At 43.5% G+C, this 20,245-nt stretch overlaps 1 protein-coding gene across 1 annotated transcript in view; it reads right to left on the reverse strand.

Moving 5' to 3' along the window:
• LOC308122124 (double C2-like domain-containing protein alpha) overlaps nucleotides 1–20,245 on the reverse strand; it is a gene marked incomplete at its 3' end in the record, with an annotated part of 33,032 nt that overhangs the window by 6,097 nt on the left and 6,690 nt on the right. Inside the window, exons 4-8 of the mRNA XM_080483783.1 lie at nucleotides 16,952–17,026; nucleotides 16,568–16,677; nucleotides 10,710–10,836; nucleotides 7,962–8,021; nucleotides 2,395–2,597 (exon numbers count right to left, since the gene is read on the reverse strand). Coding sequence (XP_080339909.1) covers nucleotides 2,395–2,597; nucleotides 7,962–8,021; nucleotides 10,710–10,836; nucleotides 16,568–16,677; nucleotides 16,952–17,026 — 575 coding nt within the window. The remainder of the gene's footprint in view (nucleotides 1–2,394; nucleotides 2,598–7,961; nucleotides 8,022–10,709; nucleotides 10,837–16,567; nucleotides 16,678–16,951; nucleotides 17,027–20,245) is intronic.

Below are 20,245 nucleotides of genomic sequence, written 5' to 3' on the forward strand. Positions count from 1 at the left end.
CATTTGCTTTCCACCCACCACCCACAGCTCGAAGAGCGTATGTTCCCACACGCTCTCAGACACAACAAAGCATCTGGGAAGAGGCTCCCGCCAAAGGGCAAAGATGTGAGCGCGCATCCAAAAAGGAACGAAGGTACATGATGTATTACTGTGGATGTGTGAGGGATGTATGCGTGGGTTCGGTGGCGGTGCAGATGGATGGAGGAGGGTTGAGCCGGAGGGCCGGCGGGTGGGAGAAAAGATCAGTTTAGTGCGCGTTCTGGCGAGGTGAGCGAGGTGGCACGATTTGTGTTTATGTGTGTGATTTGTGGGGGTTGTTCAGTGTTTCACTCATTCCAGGAACAACCTCCGAAGCACTCGGGAGAATACCAAGCGGAGACGGACGGACGGGGGGTTTAAAGCTCGTTTGTCCACTTTGTGTCGGGTCACATCACTCAGCCGAGGGACCCTCCTGCCCTCAGTGGTGCAGACACAAACACACACTTGGTGACACACACGGTATTGCTCCCCTATCGTCGGTGCGTAATGAAACTCTACACGACCTCTGAGACGCCGACAACAGCCTGAAAATCAGTTTATCTTAATGCAGTATCCCCTCCATGATACCTCACAGCCGTTATATTAAATCACGTCGTCGCGGTTCAATCAACTTTGAAGGCTGTCAATACACATGCACACACACGCTCACACGCACACACACACACGCACACACACACACAAGGTACCATAATGTTATTACCTTGATAAATGTGTGCCATAGTTCACAATGGCGACAATTTGTGTGAAAAACAGCGCTCCTCTGTCACCATTACTTTATTTGAAGCTAACTAAAGCCATCCATCACTCAGGAGTGTGGCTGCAGTGATTCATTGGGACGATATGAGCGAAGGACCAGTTAAAATCACATACAGGCATTAGAGGCTGAGGCCTGGGAGTTGCGTGCGCGCATCGTTTCAGATATTAAATATGTGACTTTATCGTATTTCATCGAGGTGCTCGGCTTCTTGACTTTATTCATTAAGAAGCGTCAGAGATGCAAGAGGAGAAAATCATTCGCCGTCTCGTGAGAACGCACCAGGCCGGATGAAATCGCGGCTTGTGTGCATATTGGTTTCACGTAATAAGAAATGACATGTATAGATTCGTTTGACAGAAAGTAAATGTAAAAAGCCTCTGAAAGGATGAAAAACATTGAACACATGTTGCACGGTGGAGCGGTGGTGAGCAAGAAGTTATATTTGAGAGCAGTCAGGTGTGGAAACGCCAGATATTGCTGGATGTTTTCTCTCTCCGGCCTGCCAATTTAAAACCAGACACATTACGTTATTGTTTTCTATGTTTCTCTTATCTACGGAGCCAGAAATTGTTTAGTCTGGTATTACTAATGCGGAGCTATTACTCGACTCAATTTGAAATGACTTTTGTCTTTTTTAGGTGAACATCGTAAAATAAATATCCTGAGGCGTTTGGGGTCAAGTGAGCAATCGCTTTTTAAAGTTAGACGGAAAAAGAACGTGCAAATGAGGTGAAGAACCCTGAGTAGGTGTGATGAGGGACAGAGTGTGTTGAAGCTTCTCTGAGACAGAATCCTGTTTGTGTGAGCTGCTGCAAACGGGCAGTTTCGGTTTGTTTAAGTCCAGAAATGTGCTATTAACCACCCGTTAAAGACGGGAAAGTGACCGAATTCGAGTTTCCAATTTGTGAAAATTCCCCCCGATTATTTCTGTCAGACAGTGAAGAATAAAATCACAAATTGAAAAGATAAGCGCAGCACTGAAAATGTCGACAAGTACTGACAAAAATGTGTCATCAGATCTTGTTCGGAACAGTAATTCTACAACATCTTACAAAAAGGACCAGTTTTGTCCCGTTCAGCCATGATAAAATAGAATTTTTTTTGTTTTTTTAAATGTAAAACGCATGATTGTAGGAAGCAAACTTCTAAAACTCCTTCTTATTAAACAGAGATCTCCAACGTTATCGTTAAATTCCATAAAGAGCAAATGAATATTTTTCTTTTCAGATATGGAACGTCATAAAATCCTAATACAGAACACATAAGGTGTGTATTAACTACATTAACAAACATGGGCACATTGTATTCTTGATGTTTTTAGACTTTGAGAGATGTCCCACCAACATGTCTCCCACGCAGGGGAAACATGCAAACTCCACACTGAAAAGGTCCTTCAGACTGGCGTCTTCGCCGCCCGCGTCACCAGACCTAACAACTAGAATATGTTTTCGATCCTGAGCCACACGCAGAGGCTTTCACCTCGGTGTCATTGTGGCGGCAGGCAAAAGGCTTTGGTCAGTAACCAGACTGAGGCAGACTCCTGTCATCGGTGTGAATTGATCCGACACGCTGCCACTGATTTCCTGTCACATTCTTACGTTTTCACGTAGGGGTCGGAGTAGCCGTTGACATCCATCGCTGCCAGGTGGGCGCAGCGCTTCACGCCCACACACAGCCCGCCACGAGCTCTCTCCTTGGCCTCGCCCTTCACGTCCTCGTCGTCGCTGACAGGGGGGAGGTACTGGAGGCAGAGCAGCAAGCGGCCTCTCTCCTCCAGACTCCGCTGCTGCTCGGTCTCCCACTGCGGGAGAGAAAATTACACACAACAGACAGAAGCGAATAAAGATCAAGGAAAAATGTGGGCGGTTGCAACGTTATCGACTCAAAGTTCAGAGTGAGAGTGATGCCTTGCTCGAGCGGCAAGTTGCTGAAGAATGAATCAGGCAACAACGCTGCACTCGGGTCTTTAGCTTCTTTCTAAATCTAATTGAATTGTTATTTGAATTCTTTACTTCGCCGGCAATGATCCCAGCGACAGCGGGCTGCTGTCTATAGTGAGAAAGCTCAGACAATCCCTCTGTACGCTCCCCTGCAGCGAACTGGAGAACGACAAAGTCAACAAAACTCTAACAAGTGCTCGAGTGGTTCAGCAGTGATTCTCTTCACTCAGGCAGAGACGGAATCGCTTTTTCACTGCTGCTTCCTCTCTCAGCTGAGTGCACTGAGCTACACAAGGCCTCAAATTAACACTAATGTGTTTGCTGATGTGTGAGCAATGTTTGCAGTTTCCAAGCAAAGTCACATGTTGATGTGTGGATCAGACCTCCTCTGGGGGGCGCTAGGGGTTTTTTAGAGTGTGGCCGGAGAGAGAGGAGACCTTTTCTTAGCGGGATTTGTTTTCATCTTTTAAGTTTTAAGAAAAATCTCGACGCAAATAAAGAAAGCAGAGTAAAACTACACATTCTTTAATTGTAAATGTCAAGAAACAAATGAGATTTCCAGTCAAATCAAATGTAAAAACTGTTGCAAACTATAGCAAAGCCTTTCCAGATATTTCAAATCGAAAGACAAGAGTCCGACATATTTCAGGTATTGATGGCAGGGTGGTGGCAGGGGCTGTTCTCACTATAGCCGAGGTTGTTTAATGGGCCTACTGATCATCCCGACTCTGCAGCCACTCGCACGAAATCCTTCCCATTCGTCTGTCGCTATGTGTATGTGTGTGTGTGTGTGTGTGTGTGTGTGTGTGTGTGTGTGTGTGTGTGTGTGTGTGTGTGTGTGTGTGTGGCCGGCTCCGCACAGACGCCTGTTTATTTCCACCCCCCTAATGAGTTGCTCTCTATCGATCTGTGAAGGTCTGAGCTGTTTTATTAGCAGATACCTGCTGCAAATTATCCCCTCTAATCGCATGTTTTAAAGTCTCCCACTCAGTGACGACAGATGGCGGCTCGGCTGTTGGCGCTAACTGGGGGAAAAAAAATGTAGACGAGGAGCGAGATGAACGGATAGAAAAGGAAGAATTAAGGAGAAGAAAGGGAGCAAGCTGTTGAGACCATTAGAGGAAAAAAGGGAGGGCGGAGTGTGAGGGACGGCTGGGCATGTGGCATATTGATCGCCCTGGCTGTGTCCATCTATTGCCTGAAGATAAGACTTAATGAGAGATGAGAAGATACAGAGGAGAGGAGACACATTCGGCGAGACTCGAACTGCGTTGGGAGAGAGATTTTCTCAGACGGGACGACGGCGAACAGCTCGTGAAAAAGCGAGCGCCTCGCAGTGATGTAAACCCTCGCACACAGTCTCTCCTATAAATAACATACATGTATCGGCGCCGCCGGCCATGACAGTGAGTCACGGGGCTGCGAGAACGTCGTCTTCCCCTCCTTCCCCCTCTGTTGCTTCTTGCTTTGCATTCTTTCATCTGTCACTTTGAATCTACTCTGCGCCGTTACGCTTGTTGTCAAGTGCTCCGGTAACAGTTTGATGTTCTCCACAGAAAAGACAAAACCGGGAGAGAAGAAAGTGCCTCGGTATGGCTGAAAGGTGTTTGCTGCGTTTCTCCTTTCCAAGGCGGCTCGTCGCCATTGGATTGATCGCCGTCGATCGCTTCATCTCATCAACTGCAACAATAGATGTTTATTTGTTGTTGGGGTTTTTTTTAGCCTATATAAGCTCAAATAACAGATAATGAAACTATTTAGGCGTGACATCTTATATAAGACCAGTCACAGAAAAGAGGAATAAAACAATTTGAAGTTGGACTACAGTATTTAAAATGGGAAAGAGAAAACCAAAGGCTAAAAGAAGGTTGAACTCTTTTATCTATCTTTAAATGCAGATCAGGGGTTCAGTACATATTTTCACTTATTTCTTTCTTCCTAAAAAGGAGTCGTCCATTACAATAGTCGTAGTGTGAGGACGACTGTCTATTGTGACTAAAGCCAAAACAGAGAAGATTTTCCAACAGTTGACCATTTGTGGAGATGCGTAATATAAGATCTATGACAGGTAAGGAAAAGCCAACATGACAGCAGGTTTCCTCTTAAATGTAAAACTAAACCCAATACAATGAAGATATCTGACATTTTCCGACATCTTGTTGGCAGGTACGCTCTGGTGACTGTAATGGTACAAAGCAGCTTCATGTGAGTTTCCAGATTGTAGTTTTTTTTGCATCCTCAGATCTTATGCAAGCATACACCTCAACGCTGAGTGGGAAGCGTAAGACAGAGCGTATCCAATGCATTGAATTATCCTGCTAAGCTTACATTGAGAAATGAATCAAATCACGTGAAAAAAAAAGAAAGAAGTGATTTCATGTCCCAGATCTTGGTGGTTGGTCTCATGTTTGGCAGTGAGTGTTAAATGAGGGGTATCGGGTCTTAAAGAGACAGCGAGTATTTCCTGGAACTGTGGGTTTTTTAGACGATGAGCTCTTCTGCTGGTACGCTGTGTTTCTGCATTTATCTTGTCACTTGTGGCAACAGCAGCGACGGTTGAGGACGAGTTACACAGACTTACTATGACATCTGAGCTGCTGCAGGAATAACTGCACTGCTACTGTTTCTGTAAACCGCCGACTGAAAGGACCAGTCCAATGTGGGCATGTCTTTTTCTTTCTTCTTTTTTTTTTACTAGTGCACATCAAATCATTTCGATTGAATGTTTCACTGATGGTTATTCATTCTGTGTGTTTGTTCCCATTTTTTTCATGACAAAATGGAAACTCTGTTTCTGTAGCTGCACCCGTTTGCTCCTGCCTCACCACTACACAGTGTTATGTGCCAGCATGCTATGGCATTGATAAATGCCTTGTGCTTCATTAGCCGCAGTCTGTCACGGGAATCACTTACACAAGATTCAAACTGTTCGGTCCAGAAACCTAATGAGCCAAATGGCAGATGGAAGAAGTTATATCATGTGGGCAATGCTCTAGTTTTAATTCAAAAATAATACGAGCTGGAATCCAGTGAAGTGGTGTTTTCTGAAGATATTGGTACCATTTGATGTAACATTAATATATTAGGATAGACAAGATGAAAAGAAAATGTAACATTAATCCATGCTCTGTATAACTTTGTCCAACTTTGGGTCTGGAACTCTCACACATTCCTATCAACACATTTCAGAGTACCACTTCACCTCAAGCTCATGTTTTTACCTTCGCCAACGAAAAGGTTACGTCTTCGTCCTCGTGTATTTATTTGTTGCTTTGTATGTGTGTATTTTACCAGCTCTTTGCCAAAACTACTCACCCCAATTGCGTGTAATTTTCAGGGATGGTTTGTCATCGTCCAAGGAGCAATCGATTAGATTTTGGTACGTTAACAGCTAACCGTTTCCAAATAAACCCCCAAAAACTGAACGAAAATGTTTCCCATACAAAGCGGATGAGAGGCATGAAGTACAAACTCCATGCAGAAAGCCTGAACTTGAATGGAGGGTATTCTTACTCACCTTTCAGCCAATTATGTAACATGTTGTACATTAATTGATCCTAACATTTTCTGTACCGCCAGCTCCGGCTAATCTGCTGTATGGCGGACATTTTCATTAATCACCTCTGCTTACTGGATCTCATTAGTGTTGTTTTACCCACATTCGCTGGCATTCATTCTTACTTACGGTATACAGTCTGACATTTTTGTACCTTGCTGTTGTAAAGCAGACGTACTTTTCATATGTTTCCACAGAACGCTCACATCTAACCGAATTATCCACTCAAGCCACGGAGCGATCTGAAATGCATTGCTCTTAATTAAGCAATTAATGCTGGCTTATTAGATGACACGACTCAAGCCTTCTAATTAAATTTCATGTCTTCACAAATGAATCTAAGGACAGGAAACTCATTTATCAGCCCTGCGACAGGAGCAAGACAGGATTTGTTTAAGTCTGAAGCAGACGAGTTAACAAGGTTGATGTTAACTACACACGGTTTGTTGTAAACACTAACCAGAACATTAATGTCAATAACTAGGTGAGCGATGTTTGGTGTTAAACACTGATTTCATTAACAAGAAACACAAGAAATGAGATGCACTGTAGTCAAATATGAAAAATGTGTTAATTAGTTCAGTCAAGTCAATTAGTTAGTTAATTTGTGTATAAATACTGTATAAATGAATGCTACGCAGAGTAATGATTAATGCCATGATTATAATTCACAGGGGATCAGCAGGAATATCAAAAAAGTCGAGTTTTTGCAGATGACTTAAATCAGCCAGTGACCAAAATGTACTCTCAAAACAAACAATGCGATTCCGTCTCCATTAGTAGTGATGGATCACGTTTTATCTCTCATATTGAAATCTGTCACTGTTGTAGACAAAACAAAACAAATTACTCTAAGACCACGTTCACACCGCAGGTCTTGATGCTCAATCACGATTCTTTTTGCGGGATCATTTGAAACGCGACCTGCCGTGTGAACGTGATCGGACCGGATGTTGTCGGGACACCGAGCGCAGAAGACCAGGACCAGGGTTGCCAGATGTGACTCACGGTTTCCAGCCCAAACAAGGTAAAACCCACACGCTCAATAAAAACCAGCTCAAATCTCAGCCCATGTAGGAATCATGTTAAAAACGTAAAACTATTATATGTGTAATAAAGAACACACCGGAAACACACAAATTCAGGAAATAAATGAAGTTAAGCGAGTTTGACTCCCCAAGTGGGGGACACTGCGATATCTGGCAACGCTGATCAGCCCGTGTAGATTCATTTTCCAGTGGTTGTTAAATGCGAGCCGATAAAATCTAGAGAACATGACGAGGGAAAGAAGAAGGAGAATGAAGAAGAACGAGAGCACAGCTTTTAACAGCTTTTAACATTCGGGTGGAGCCGCTTCCTCCGGCGCTTATCTGTGACGTCGGTCAAACGCCGATGACGAAGCAGTCGCATGTGGAAAAATATCCGAATTGGTACCACGTATGATCGAGGCCTGGGTCTGCTGTGAAAAAAAATCGGAATTGGCGCTTTCACACGGCCACAAAACAGGTCGGATATGAGTCACTTGTGAGTAAAAAAAATCAGAATTGGGTCGCATTTCCCCGCAGTGTGTAAGAGGCCTAGGTTACATGCAGGGTTCCTAACACAACAGACAGGAGGGAGGGAGGGAGGGAGGGAGGGAGCAAACAAAGAGAGGAGTCGTGGCGCTCACCTCTCGCAGGTAGCAGGAGATCCCTCTCAGAGCCGTGCTCATCGCAGTCGGCGAGGGCAGCTGGAGGCAGAGGGAATGAAAAGGAAAAGAAGAATGAGATAAATAGCGAGCGCAGATGACTGACAACTAAAGCGACACGAGCGTGACAGACGAGCAGAGCACGGGGAGAGACGGGGCCGGATCTATCGAGTGGAGGGGTTGGGGGGCACTTTGAAAATTACAGGCCTGACACAGCATCTGGTTTGCAGGATGACAGAGGGGCTTTAGCGTTTGATCGCCTCAGAGGACCAATCTAATACCGGCAGCCCTTTCCAGCTCATAAAGAACAAAAACCCAACTCCCACCCGCCTCGTGTCACACACACACACACACACACACACACACACACACACACACACACACACACACACACACACACACACACACACACACACACACACACACACACACACACACACACACACACACACACACACACGCGCGCGCACGCGCCCACCGCTTCACACCCTCTCCTGCTTTTATTTCTTTAATCCATTTGTTTCTCATCTCTCTCACTCGCTCTGTCGATCAACAGTCCTCCGACCCCTCCCTCTCTTCTCTCACTCCTTCTCACCTTTTGCTCTTCCAATCTCTGTATGCACCCTTTTCCCCACATGTGACCCGGGTGACATTTAGCTGCCGCAAAAAGCTATTTGTGGGCTTTTAGAGAGAAAAATGACACAGTGTTCTCTCTTTCTTGCATTGTATTTGAAAAGAGAAAGGACAACTTATGATCCTCTCATTTAAAAAAAAAAAAAAAAAAAACCACTGGATTAACATCTAGCAATATACCATATGGTCAAAAGTCATACAGGTTTCTTTCCTGTTTTTTGCCAAAAAAATCAAACAAAAGATGTTGTTCCCCCTCACTACGGAGTTCGCTGACTGAGCAGCTCAAACCCACAACATCAACCCGATCCAACATTTGTTGGACGACTTTCAGCAGCTTGTGGAAGCCAGGCTTTATCTCTCAGCCTCCGGTTCAGCCGTAAACATTGAAAACTCCGGTGGAAATAATGGAGGCGCCTGCAGAAGCAGCTGCAGATTACAGCTCACAGTTTGAAAAGCTATAACATTCCAACATGGCTGCAAGACTTCGCCATCCACGTACTTGTGACTGTTTACCTGCTTTTTGCATGTGTTCTGCCTTTGTTTTCTACTTTAGAAATGGGCACTTATATAGTCTATAGGGTTACTAGTTGTTAACTATATTGTCTCCATTAGTTATTTATGGTTCATGAATTATTTACCGAAGCCATTTACAACCAGGCCAGGATGCAATAACTAATTAATGAGGGAATAGTTAAAGAACGATTAATAATCCTTACAGATTTTGCATTAGAGAATATTTAAAGTTTGTCTTTACAATAATGACATCTTTTAAAAAAGGATAACATCCATGCATATCATATTTGCCCGACTAACCCTCAGCCAGATACATGGTACGCCCCATTCCACTGCACAATTCCACCAATTAATCACGGAAACCTAATTAGGTTTTCTTCCTTTTTAATTCCGCTGTCTTTTTTCTCATCAACATGAAATGTTTTTTGTAAATAGGTGAACATTAAAAAAAAAAAGTTTGCGGTCCTCGGTTGTTTTATTGTTTAAGCTCCGAAAATGTACACAGCATGGATAGAAGCAGACGGGAAGGTTGAAAAGCCTCTTCACTGGAAATAAAATCCACCTTTCACTACGTCTCAGGTTCAATAATTAAGTCTTCTCACCTCGTTTGTTAGAATTGTTCCAATCCATATTTGAAATGATAATTTATGAGGTGCCGAGAAATTATTATTTTTGTCATAAAGTCACAACTTGGTGACAACCAGGACTGGTATACAACATATTGTATAGAGCTCATTACAGCTATAAATATCTTGTGGATTGTGTGAAAATCAAGCTTTAGGCTCCAATAAGTGAATGTGTTCAATCAATATTCTCCTCAAACCAGCAGCATTCGTACACTTATTCTAACTTTTTTCAAAACATTTGCAACAATTATGCTGATTTAAAGTATACATGGTGTTTCTCCTGATTGTTGTTTTGACACATATGGAAGGAGTCCTTCACTCTCGTGCTTGTGATGTAGCATACGCATAGTGTGAGAATCGGCGCCCAATTTTCTTTTTTAACCCTCAAATAACTGCACGGACCCTGAGTCAGTGTTTAATCTCTAATAACGGGGTGGTCTGGGGTGAGCGGTGGTGTTTGAGGACATTGTGCCAGCAGCATTTCTTCAGTCCCTTTGCTAATGATGCTGCAGAGATTGTATACACACACACACACACACACACACACACACACACACACACACACACACACACACACACACACACACACACACACACACACACACACACACACACACACACACGTCGGTGTGTTATGCATAATGAGGCCTAGGTATGGAGCGATCAGCACAGTGGATTGGTGTGTTTGCTAAACATCAATGTTCAACGCCGACCCGTTGGCATGTTCCTGCTTTCCCTGTTCAACACCCCCCCCCCCCCCCCCCCCCTCCACCCCCCACCCCTCCTGACTTCCTCCACACATCTCTGCTCCTCGCACTCATGAGTCAGACCGTGAGCCTTAATATAGTGAAAGCTGCAACACCCTCCAGTCATTTATCTCCCTCATACACATTAATTTTCCCATTTTTGCTCCTGCTTTCAACTTGCTCCTGTCCCCCCCCCCCCCCCTTATGCTCACAGGAGGTGGATGCTCCAGACAGATGTTAAAGTGTTTGGTCTGGTCCGGCTTCACACGGCGCAGGGCCACCCGCGACTCCCCGATGAACTCATTATGTGTCAGCTTGTCTTCGTCACACACCGACACCCTGGGAGTGAGAGACACAAGGGGGGGGGGATTTAAAAAAGAGAGCGAGAAATAGTGAGAAACAAAGACGACGTCGGGGAGTGTGCAAATCATGAATAAAAATGGAAAGAGCTGATATACGGGGTGGGGAAGAGAAAATGTAAAGAAAAGCCGGTGAAGCGGGGCTTCGTGTATCTGTGAAGGACTGCTGCAGTCAAACAGCATAACGTAATTCATTATAATGTTATGGCAAGAATTGAGACAACAAAAGTGATCATGCAGTCAGAAAATTATCGTCTGTACGCAGGGTGCAATGTGGGAAGAAACCAGGGGGCACGTTCGGAGGAGTGGACGAAGAGGAAGAGGCGGTATATGCGTCTTTTTCCAGCCTGTAATTTCGTTTTTACAAAGAAATCCCGATGAAAGAAGAGGAATAAATTGGAGTTTGAAACAAGTATTTATTTTATGGAGCGACGTGCTTTAAAATGTAATGAAGAAAAATTCTGCTTATGGAAATGCTGACTGACTTTTTTTTACTTTATATGGTTAAAAAAAAAAAAGACATATTGAGAGGTTGCTAATAGTGTATCGATTACTGAAGCCGTCGGGAAGCAGCTGAATTCGGATGTGAAACAGAGAAGGACGCCACACTTCAGACACTTGTGTTTTGGTGTTCGCATCGCACTCTGTTTTCTGCCATGACAGTTTAGTAGTCTGTGGTATAGGCGCACAACAGGGACTGGAACGGCAGTCGTAGGCCCACTTCTTCCCCTGTGTTCACTTCCCCCGGACGATTGTAGGTGGATTTCTTCCAGAACAAGAGCAAGATGGAGGCCGGGCCAGGCGGAGGACAAAGGTAGCATTTGTTCCATCATCTGGCTGGTTGGACAACTCTCCCTGTATGTATCCCAACGTTGTGTGGAATATCTTCAGAACTGGTCAAGATGAGTATTTTCTAACTACATCCATGGAGTTAAGCTGGAAGGCTTTGGTTTGGCTTGTTCCTCATGATTGGGATGTTTTGTGACGTCTATTCAGATTCATGGTGTCAGGAACTTCGGACACTCGGTTGGTTTCCATCCACATGTAGACTGAATTGCCCCGGTTAAAAAAATACAAAACAAAAAAAAAAACAGCTTGAAGTATTGATAAGGGGGATAGAATAACTGTTGATTTTGGGAGGGTTAGTCATTGGAGTCGGTGCTGGTGGCTTTTCTCCATCTGGGTCAGTGTGAAATACAAGACTGGTATGGAATGTACGTCTTCCTCTTCCTCTTCCCATTTTGTCTTCATTTTCCTCTTAGTTCTCTTCAGCAGACTCATTATAAACCACTGGCCCTTCTCCTTGGAGGACAAAATAAGGACACAAAACATCATTTCATTTTTCCTGTATGCATTAACTATAGATTCAAGTTGCTCCTAACATGTAACTGTGTCCAAGTATTATAACTGATGGTGGATGACACATCAAAAACATTATATAACATTATGTAACAGTATGGTGCTTATTGGCCAGTCTGAACATTTGATTCGTTGCCTCAGGGCAACATCATGACGATTAGATGACAAATTAATAAAACACATCACTATATAGACCATCACGTTTGCTTCCAAACATGTTTTCGCAGCTCCACATATTTCTTTCCTCCACGTGATTTAATTAATTAAGCCGTTTCAATCTTACCTTAAGCCATCACTGTGTCACTGAAAAGGCCGTCCAAACATCAGACAGATTCACCGCAACCAAGACTGAAACATCCCGCGATGTTATGAAAAGATATATACTCCGCAAAACTAATATTTCCTAGCACGACTTTCACTTTAACTCAGACGCATATATGTGATGTGTTTTTGTCCAGTCTACTGGTGAAGTACTTTTAATTATTGAAAGTAGGAGGTAGATTTTATCTCCTCCAGCAAATCGCACCCTGACTATATGTATAAGTCAGTGCCTGCAATCTCTGCAGTTCATTACCATTTGTAACGTTTTTTTGTTTTTTTAAAGTTCGGGTGGTGTGAAAGTGCATCGCGCAAGGTTGAATCAATCTATATTTATTGGCCTGGCGCGTTTTTACTCCTGCCATAATGTCAGCTGAGACGCACCAGTAGGTGGAAAGCAGCAGCAGCAGAGACGAGCGAATGAGAAAGTTATGGGGAAAAACAAGACGGGCGACGGAGGAGATAAAACCGTAGAAATCATTCAAAATCTCAGCATTTCGATCAGTATGCTGGAGGCTAACTTAAATCAATTAAAGGAGGACTTATTTTAACTTATGTAAATATGGATGAGATATGCAGCGAGATGAAGAAAATGAAGCATGTGATTTCCCTGCAGAGGAATACAGATATGAATGAGCGGCCGGATAGAAACGGCACGTCGCAGTCACCTGCTCCATTTAGTTTCTGGTCATAAAATAAAAAAATCGGTTTTATTGATATGTGCTGAAATCCCCGGAGGTAATGTCTAGTCTAGCAACACACACACACACACACACACACACACACACACACACACACACACACACACACACACACACACACACACACACACACACACACACACACACACACACACACACACACACACACACACACCCGATGGCAGGAAAACAGGAAATAATATAAATGGAGAGAAATAAAGAAGCAGTGTGGGGAAGGAATGAGAGCAGAGGACAACTAAGAAAAGCCGGGAGGCACACAGAGAGGTGAAAGATACTGACGGATAGCTTTTACCAAAGAAAGGGCAGCCCTGATAAAATGGGCATGAGTTGAGTGGTGAGTGAGAGTACAATGGGTCAAAGAGTCGTCTCTGAGGAACGGAGCGTCATGCCGATGCGAGCCGCGTGAACTAATAGAAACATGTTTACTGTCTCAGTGACAGCTCATGCTTCCTACTTCTCCGACGCGGTCTCATATTTGTCAGTTAAGCAGTGTCATGAATCCAACCCACACACGCTGTCGCCAAGTTAAACGTCCACAAAGAAATCCTGACAACACTTACAGAACAAGAGTCCATTCAAAGGGACTTCTGCTGGTGAAACGGCATGTGTGGAGACACACGCGCACCATTTTCACACAACTTGAACTGATCACTCGGTCCGATCCATCGATCTTCTGCACCAGCATGGAACCCATGCATGCACAGGGAGAACATGCAGAGTTAATGCGGAAAGCCCTCCCAAGCCCGGAATTGAACCAGGGATGATCTCGCCGTGAAGCAAGAGTGAGAATCACTATGTCACACCACAGATAAACCCTCATTCTTATACCTGAAGATCTAAAAAGTCTCATAATGTTGACTCCCATCATACTTCTTTTGTAAATGGACACACACACACACACACACACACACACACACACACACACACCAGTGGTGACAGCTGCCATTTAAGACGCTCAACCGTCCACTGGGACCAATTTGCTTCAGTGTCTTGCTCATGAACAGGAGTGTGGACAGGAGGGGGATCGAACCCGTGATCGACCTGCTCCACCAACGGAGCCACAGCCGCCACCTGAAAGTGCTCAAGCTGAGGCTTTTGGTTCGGAGTAATGGAAACCGTCGTCACTATACACGTCTCTCAAGATGCACAGATTTCACTATTAAATATATACGTAAATATGACAAAGCCTTCGTGCAAGGAATATCATCTCATCATGTGAGATACTTTTTCTAAATACCCTCACCTGTTCACAAATTTGTTTTTATAAATCACAAAGAAGAGAACAATTGATTATCTGCACAGTAAAAGTATTGAGTGCGAGACGCGGGTGGAGAAGAAGCATAATTCCTCTCTGGACAGACACTTTTCCGCTGCGAAGCACCGAGAAAAAGCCTCATTGCCACAGTTTGAACATCACGAAATATACTGAAGCTTTTATGTCTCCAGAAAGCGCAACGCTCATGTTCATTTTGAAGCGAGATAAAGATAAGCTGGATTAAAAAAAAAAAAAAAACAAGAACAAAACAAACAAAAGGTTTCTCGCTGTTTAGAAAGAAAACATGTAATATGCTGATTATCATAACATCTGACGACCGGACTCATTTTAGCAGGTAGTTAATATTCTGCCATTTATTACAAAGAACCAAAAAAATGTTGGGGAGGAATTAATAAAACCTTTAAAAGCTTCTCTCTGAGCTCTCGTGTCTGTGAAGCTTTCATCTGATTGGCTGATTCTTTTCTGGCCAACCAGAGGATTTATTTTTGTTGACGTCTTAATGGAGACGGCTCCATATTTTCTCTGGATCAAATCCTTGGATTGCAGATTTAACCGGATGCTTAGTTATGACTTGAGTGCATAAACACGACCTAACAAAGTAGAATGAATAAAGGTATTAACAGTTACTGAATTTGAGCTGAAAATGGACACAAACTACCGTTTTCTTATCCAATAATGCAGCAACGTATTATGATAGTATTTCTTTATATTTTCAATCTCAAACCTTTTTCTCCTTTTTAGACAAAACTCGAAATTGTCCCTGGACACTGTAATTCTTTCAAAATTCACGCGTCTGACCGTGCTGTGGAAAAGCACAATAACAATTGGCGAAAGGCAATAAATATTAGGGAATTGAAGAGGAGGACTTCAAAAATCAAGAGCAGGCCTCCAAATTATGATCGTCATGCCTAACAGTATGAATTGGATAAAAAAAATAATAAAAATAGCCCAATGGTTTGTTTTTCTACATTTGCTGCTTATTTACCCGGGGATTACACTGCAATCTGTTGCCTGCAGCATTCTGTTAGTTTGTTTGATAGTTTCAATTGTGCATCTCTTGTTATTGTGTCTCGTTCATATTGAGTTCAGCTGCTGAGGAGAAAACAGCAAATGCTCTCTCTCTCTCTGATGACTTTCTCTTCCTTAAATCCTCAGTGTCTTACACTGAGTTGTAATGAACATTTGCGCAACAAAACGGCCGGAGAAATGGCAGCAGGCCCACAGCGGTGGATTCTGTAATGTATTTCTTTAGTAGGTTAATCAAATTTCACCCTGATAGCAGTTTGATTGCATCTTCATGACGTCATGGGCATTTGCATAGGCCATAAAAAGACATCTCAATTCAGTCTCTGATAAAAAAATAACGTAGCAGAGCGTTTTAAAAGTCGGCGCAGTGGGAGATGGTGACATGTTTCCGTATTTTCCCCAAGTTAAATTTCCTGTGTCCTGATCTTTCATTGCCTGTGCTGAATTAACACTGTGTCACAGGCCGGTGGGGCCAGTTCCTCTAATTTCCCCCGAGAGACCGTCCGTCCATCCTACTTAAATCCCACTCCCGTCTCCCATGTGTGCCGTGGCAAACTTTTAGTCATAGACTGAGACAATTCGCAGCTTTCGTCACCTCTGGAGGAGGAGGAAGAGGAGGAGTGGGGGTGGGGGGGTCAATGAAATTAAAACCCTGGTGGTGCTTAGTATGACCTCAATCTGTCACTGTAGCTTGGAAAGAGAGAAAGCGAGATGGAAGGAGAGACAAGGAGAAAGGGATGGTTCAGAAGGAGATCTTTCCTCATCCTGGTTGGACGGGAGAGGGTGAGGATGAGGAGGAATAAAGGTGATGTGACAGGAGGATCTCATGGATCAGAGCAGATGGAAAAGGGGGGGGGGGCTGAAAGAGATAGCAAAAGGCTCCAAGATTGAAATCGATGCTAAGAAATCCTGTGTCAACACAGGCGAGGCTTTACCGAGGAGGAGGAAACAAAGTGGAAAGGCAGGACATGAAGAAGAGCAGCATGGCTTCTCCTTCGGCAAACATTTACCGGAGCGTCTTGCGGTACATGTCTTCCTCGGTGATTCCGCAGTAGGTGAGAGTCTCGTTCCACACGGGGTTCAGCGTGTTGCGAACAATCTTGGTTTTCAGTTTATTGGCCTGCAAATCAACACGGACAGGACGGGAAAATCATTAATGCACCTTCATGCTCGGTTCCCAGACAGAACACCACGGTCTTCTCAGGACAAAGATTCCTCCTGAACGCAGGGTTGTCCTGTTTGCCCGCTGATTTAATAGTCTTTCCCATTTTCATTATGCAACTCCGACGAAGAGAGCATGAATTAAGTGATCACTCAAAAGCCCTCGCTGACAGACTACCGAAGGTCTCGTTCAGTTATACAAACACGCAGTGATGCTGATAATAAAAACAGACCTTGCAAGCTCCTGGCAACAGGTGCAGCTTGACGTACGGATCAGCCAAACCATTGAAATCCATCGGCTTCAGACCCTGGCGGAGAAAAATAACTCAGTTATAAAATGGAAAAGGGATAAGTTGCAGGTTTCCATTCAACTGTTAAAAGACAGCTTACATACCTATCAGAAAAGTGTCAAATCTGCCAAGGCTATGTACTTTGCTGATATGGTTACGTCGAACAGAAACAACCCTCGGGTTCTTTTTAATATGGTGAATGCTGCTCTTAATGTTCCTCAATCCAATGGCCTAGAGGCAACACCTGAAGTGTGTGAAAACTTCTTGAACTTTTTTATAAATAAGGTTGTGAGCACTAGGGCTCTTATCAGCCCTCCCTCTGTAGGCATGTCTAACCATGTTTCTTGCTCAGCTTTATTCTGTCAGTTTGAGCCTGTCACACTCGCTAACTTGGAAAAGGTGGTCAGTCAAATGAAGCCCGCTGGTTCACCGTTTGATCCTATTTCCCCACGCCTGTTCAAAGATGTGTTTTCCACAATAGCACCCTTTGCTTTGCATTGTGTTAATGGTTGCTTGGCGAATGGGGCAGTGCCTGCAAGTTTCAAACACGCTGTTGTTCAGCCATTAACTAAAAAGCCGGGCCTAAATTCTAACGACCCTTCTAATTTCCGCCCCATTTCCAAGCTCCCATTTTTTTCCAAAATTTTGGAGAAAATTGTTTTCATTCAGATGAAGTCATTCTTGGATGAACATGAGATCCCAGAGGTTTTTCAGTCTGGTTTTAAGAACCTCCACAGTACTGAGTCCGCTTTATTAAGGGTTTTTAATGACATTTTAATGTTGAATGATTCTGGCCATACTGTGGCTCTGGTGCTGTTGGACCTAACTGCTGCGTTCGATACAGTCGACCATGAAATCCTCCTGTATCGCCTTGAAAATCTGGTTGGCATTCGGGGATGTGCCTTAAAATGGTTCAGATCCTATTTAACAGGGAGGAGTTTCTGTGTTAAAGTTGGGGATTGTGTTTCCTCCACAGCCCCCCTGTCGTATGGAGTACCGCAAGGGTCCATCCTTGGTCCTCTCCTGTTTTCACTGTACCTGCTCCCGCTAGGATCTGTTCTCCGTAGATTTGGGGTGTCATTTCACTTGTATGCTGATGACAGCCAAATCTATGTGCCCCTGAAGCGTGAGAATGCTTTCAGTGCCACTCAACTTTTGGAGTGTATTGAAGCAATCAAATCCTGGATGTCTGCTAACTTTTTACATTTTAATGACAGAAAGACTGAAGTCCTCCTAGTGGGGCCGAGCACTTCTGGTACTGCCGCCCCAGTGAACCTAGGATCGCTGACACAGTTTGTCAAACCAACTGTTTCTAATCTGGGGGTAAAGATGGATCAACATTTTAAATTTGACAAACAGATCAGTGCTGTGGTGAAGGCCAGTTTTTTCCACCTGAGGCAACTCGCAAAGATAAAATCCTCACTTTCAAAACATCATTTTGAAATACTGATTCATGCTTTTGTCACAACCCGGCTGGACTATTGCAACGCCCTGTACACCGGCATCAGCCAGTCCTTACTGACCCGCCTGCAGCTGGTTCAGAACGCTGCAGCGCGCCTCTTGACTGGCTCACAAAAATATGATCATATTTCACCCGTCCTCTCTTCTCTGCACTGGCTCCCAGTGCAATTTAGAATTGATTTTAAAATTCTGTTATTTGTTTTTAAATGTCTTAATGACCTTGCCCCTCGTTACCTGTCCGACCTGCTTGTGTCGTACTCCCCAGCACGTTCACTCAGGTCAGCTGATCAAGCGTTGCTTTCGGTCCCCCAGACGCATCGCAAACTCAGAGGAGACCGAGCGTTTTCTGTGGTTGGTCCCAAACTGTGGAATGAGCTTCCTCTGTTCATTAGACAGGCTGACTCCCTTCATGTTTTTAAATCACATCTTAAAACACGCATGTTCTCTTTGGCTTTTAACCAGTGTTGAAGTTGACTTTTACTGCTCAAAGTGTATTCTGTGCTGCCACTGTATTGTTGTATTTATAATTGTATTTTTATATTGTTGTACAGCACTTTGGTCAACTGAGTTGTTTTTAATAGTGCTTTATAAATACATTGGATTGGATTGGATTGGATAAAATGCACCGAGGAGAACACTGTACAAACCTCCAAAAGTGGCGGCGATGTCTTAAGTGACTGAAATGCTAAGTGTTGAGGGATTAGTCGAAATTAAATTTGAAACAGGGAGGAATAAATAAGGCGGGCGAGTTTTTAATTTGGCTGTCAGTTTCAGAGCTCCACACAGCCCCCGTGAAAAAGCAGAAAATAAATAGGAAAAGTGAGAGCTTATGGCTGGAAACATTCTAGCTGTACAAGAGTGTGTTTGATTTAACTGCACAAACTGTTATATTATCCAAGCAAATGGATCAAATCATTGTCATAATCTCTGAATTCGAAAACACTGTGTGGAATCGTTTTCTCAACATTGCTCTTTGGAAAAAAACATGGACATGGAGATTAAAAGAAATAATATAATATACACAAACACCAAGAGATACCTGTATATACAAGTTACTGTATGTCGTTCCAATCTCTGGTCTCTCCCCGTTTAAATATCGAAGTTCTCTTGAGCAAGACACCGAACCCAAATCGCTCAAAAAGAATGAACTGATCTGCCTGTGTGTGATTGAGTGAATGCGACTGACAATGTAAAGCTGAAAATGACAACTTCAGCAATTTAAGTCTGAAAACAAGTTAGAATTATGAGTTCTAAGAACCGGGAGCTGGAAATTACATTTCACCAAACACCTCCTCTGCTTTTGTTTTCCTCCATATAATCATCCATTGATCGTATTGGAATGGTTTTTTTTTTTTGCAATCAAGTAGAATTATCACTGAACACTGAGTGGGACAATGTTCTTTTCACGACTGAAGTGCATTCACAAGCATGAATTTCAGCAGGCGAATGTTTTACTGCTCCTCCGAGGTAAGCATACCAAAGCAGATAAGGTCATTATTTTCTCCAACACAAATGCTGCTGAGTTAATGTAAAAATTAGACAAGCGCAGATTGAACATCTGGCAAGAGATGTTTTTCTTCATCCACTGTTTAGGTTCAAATGAGCAAAGCTACCGGAGGAGCGACCGTTCAATTGAATCCTGAGAGTTTGGCACCAAACAGCAAAGTGTTTTGTCTCATGAAGCGAGAAGAACAATATGAGCTGACACAGTGTCAATGACAACGCTAACGTACCAAAGTGGAACAACGTTTCCTAGCTGCTACGCTTTTTGTGAAT

The sequence above is a fragment of the Lipophrys pholis genome, assembly GCF_963383615.2.
Source record: "Lipophrys pholis genome assembly, chromosome: 1".
Classification (NCBI taxonomy): domain Eukaryota; kingdom Metazoa; phylum Chordata; class Actinopteri; order Blenniiformes; family Blenniidae; genus Lipophrys; species Lipophrys pholis.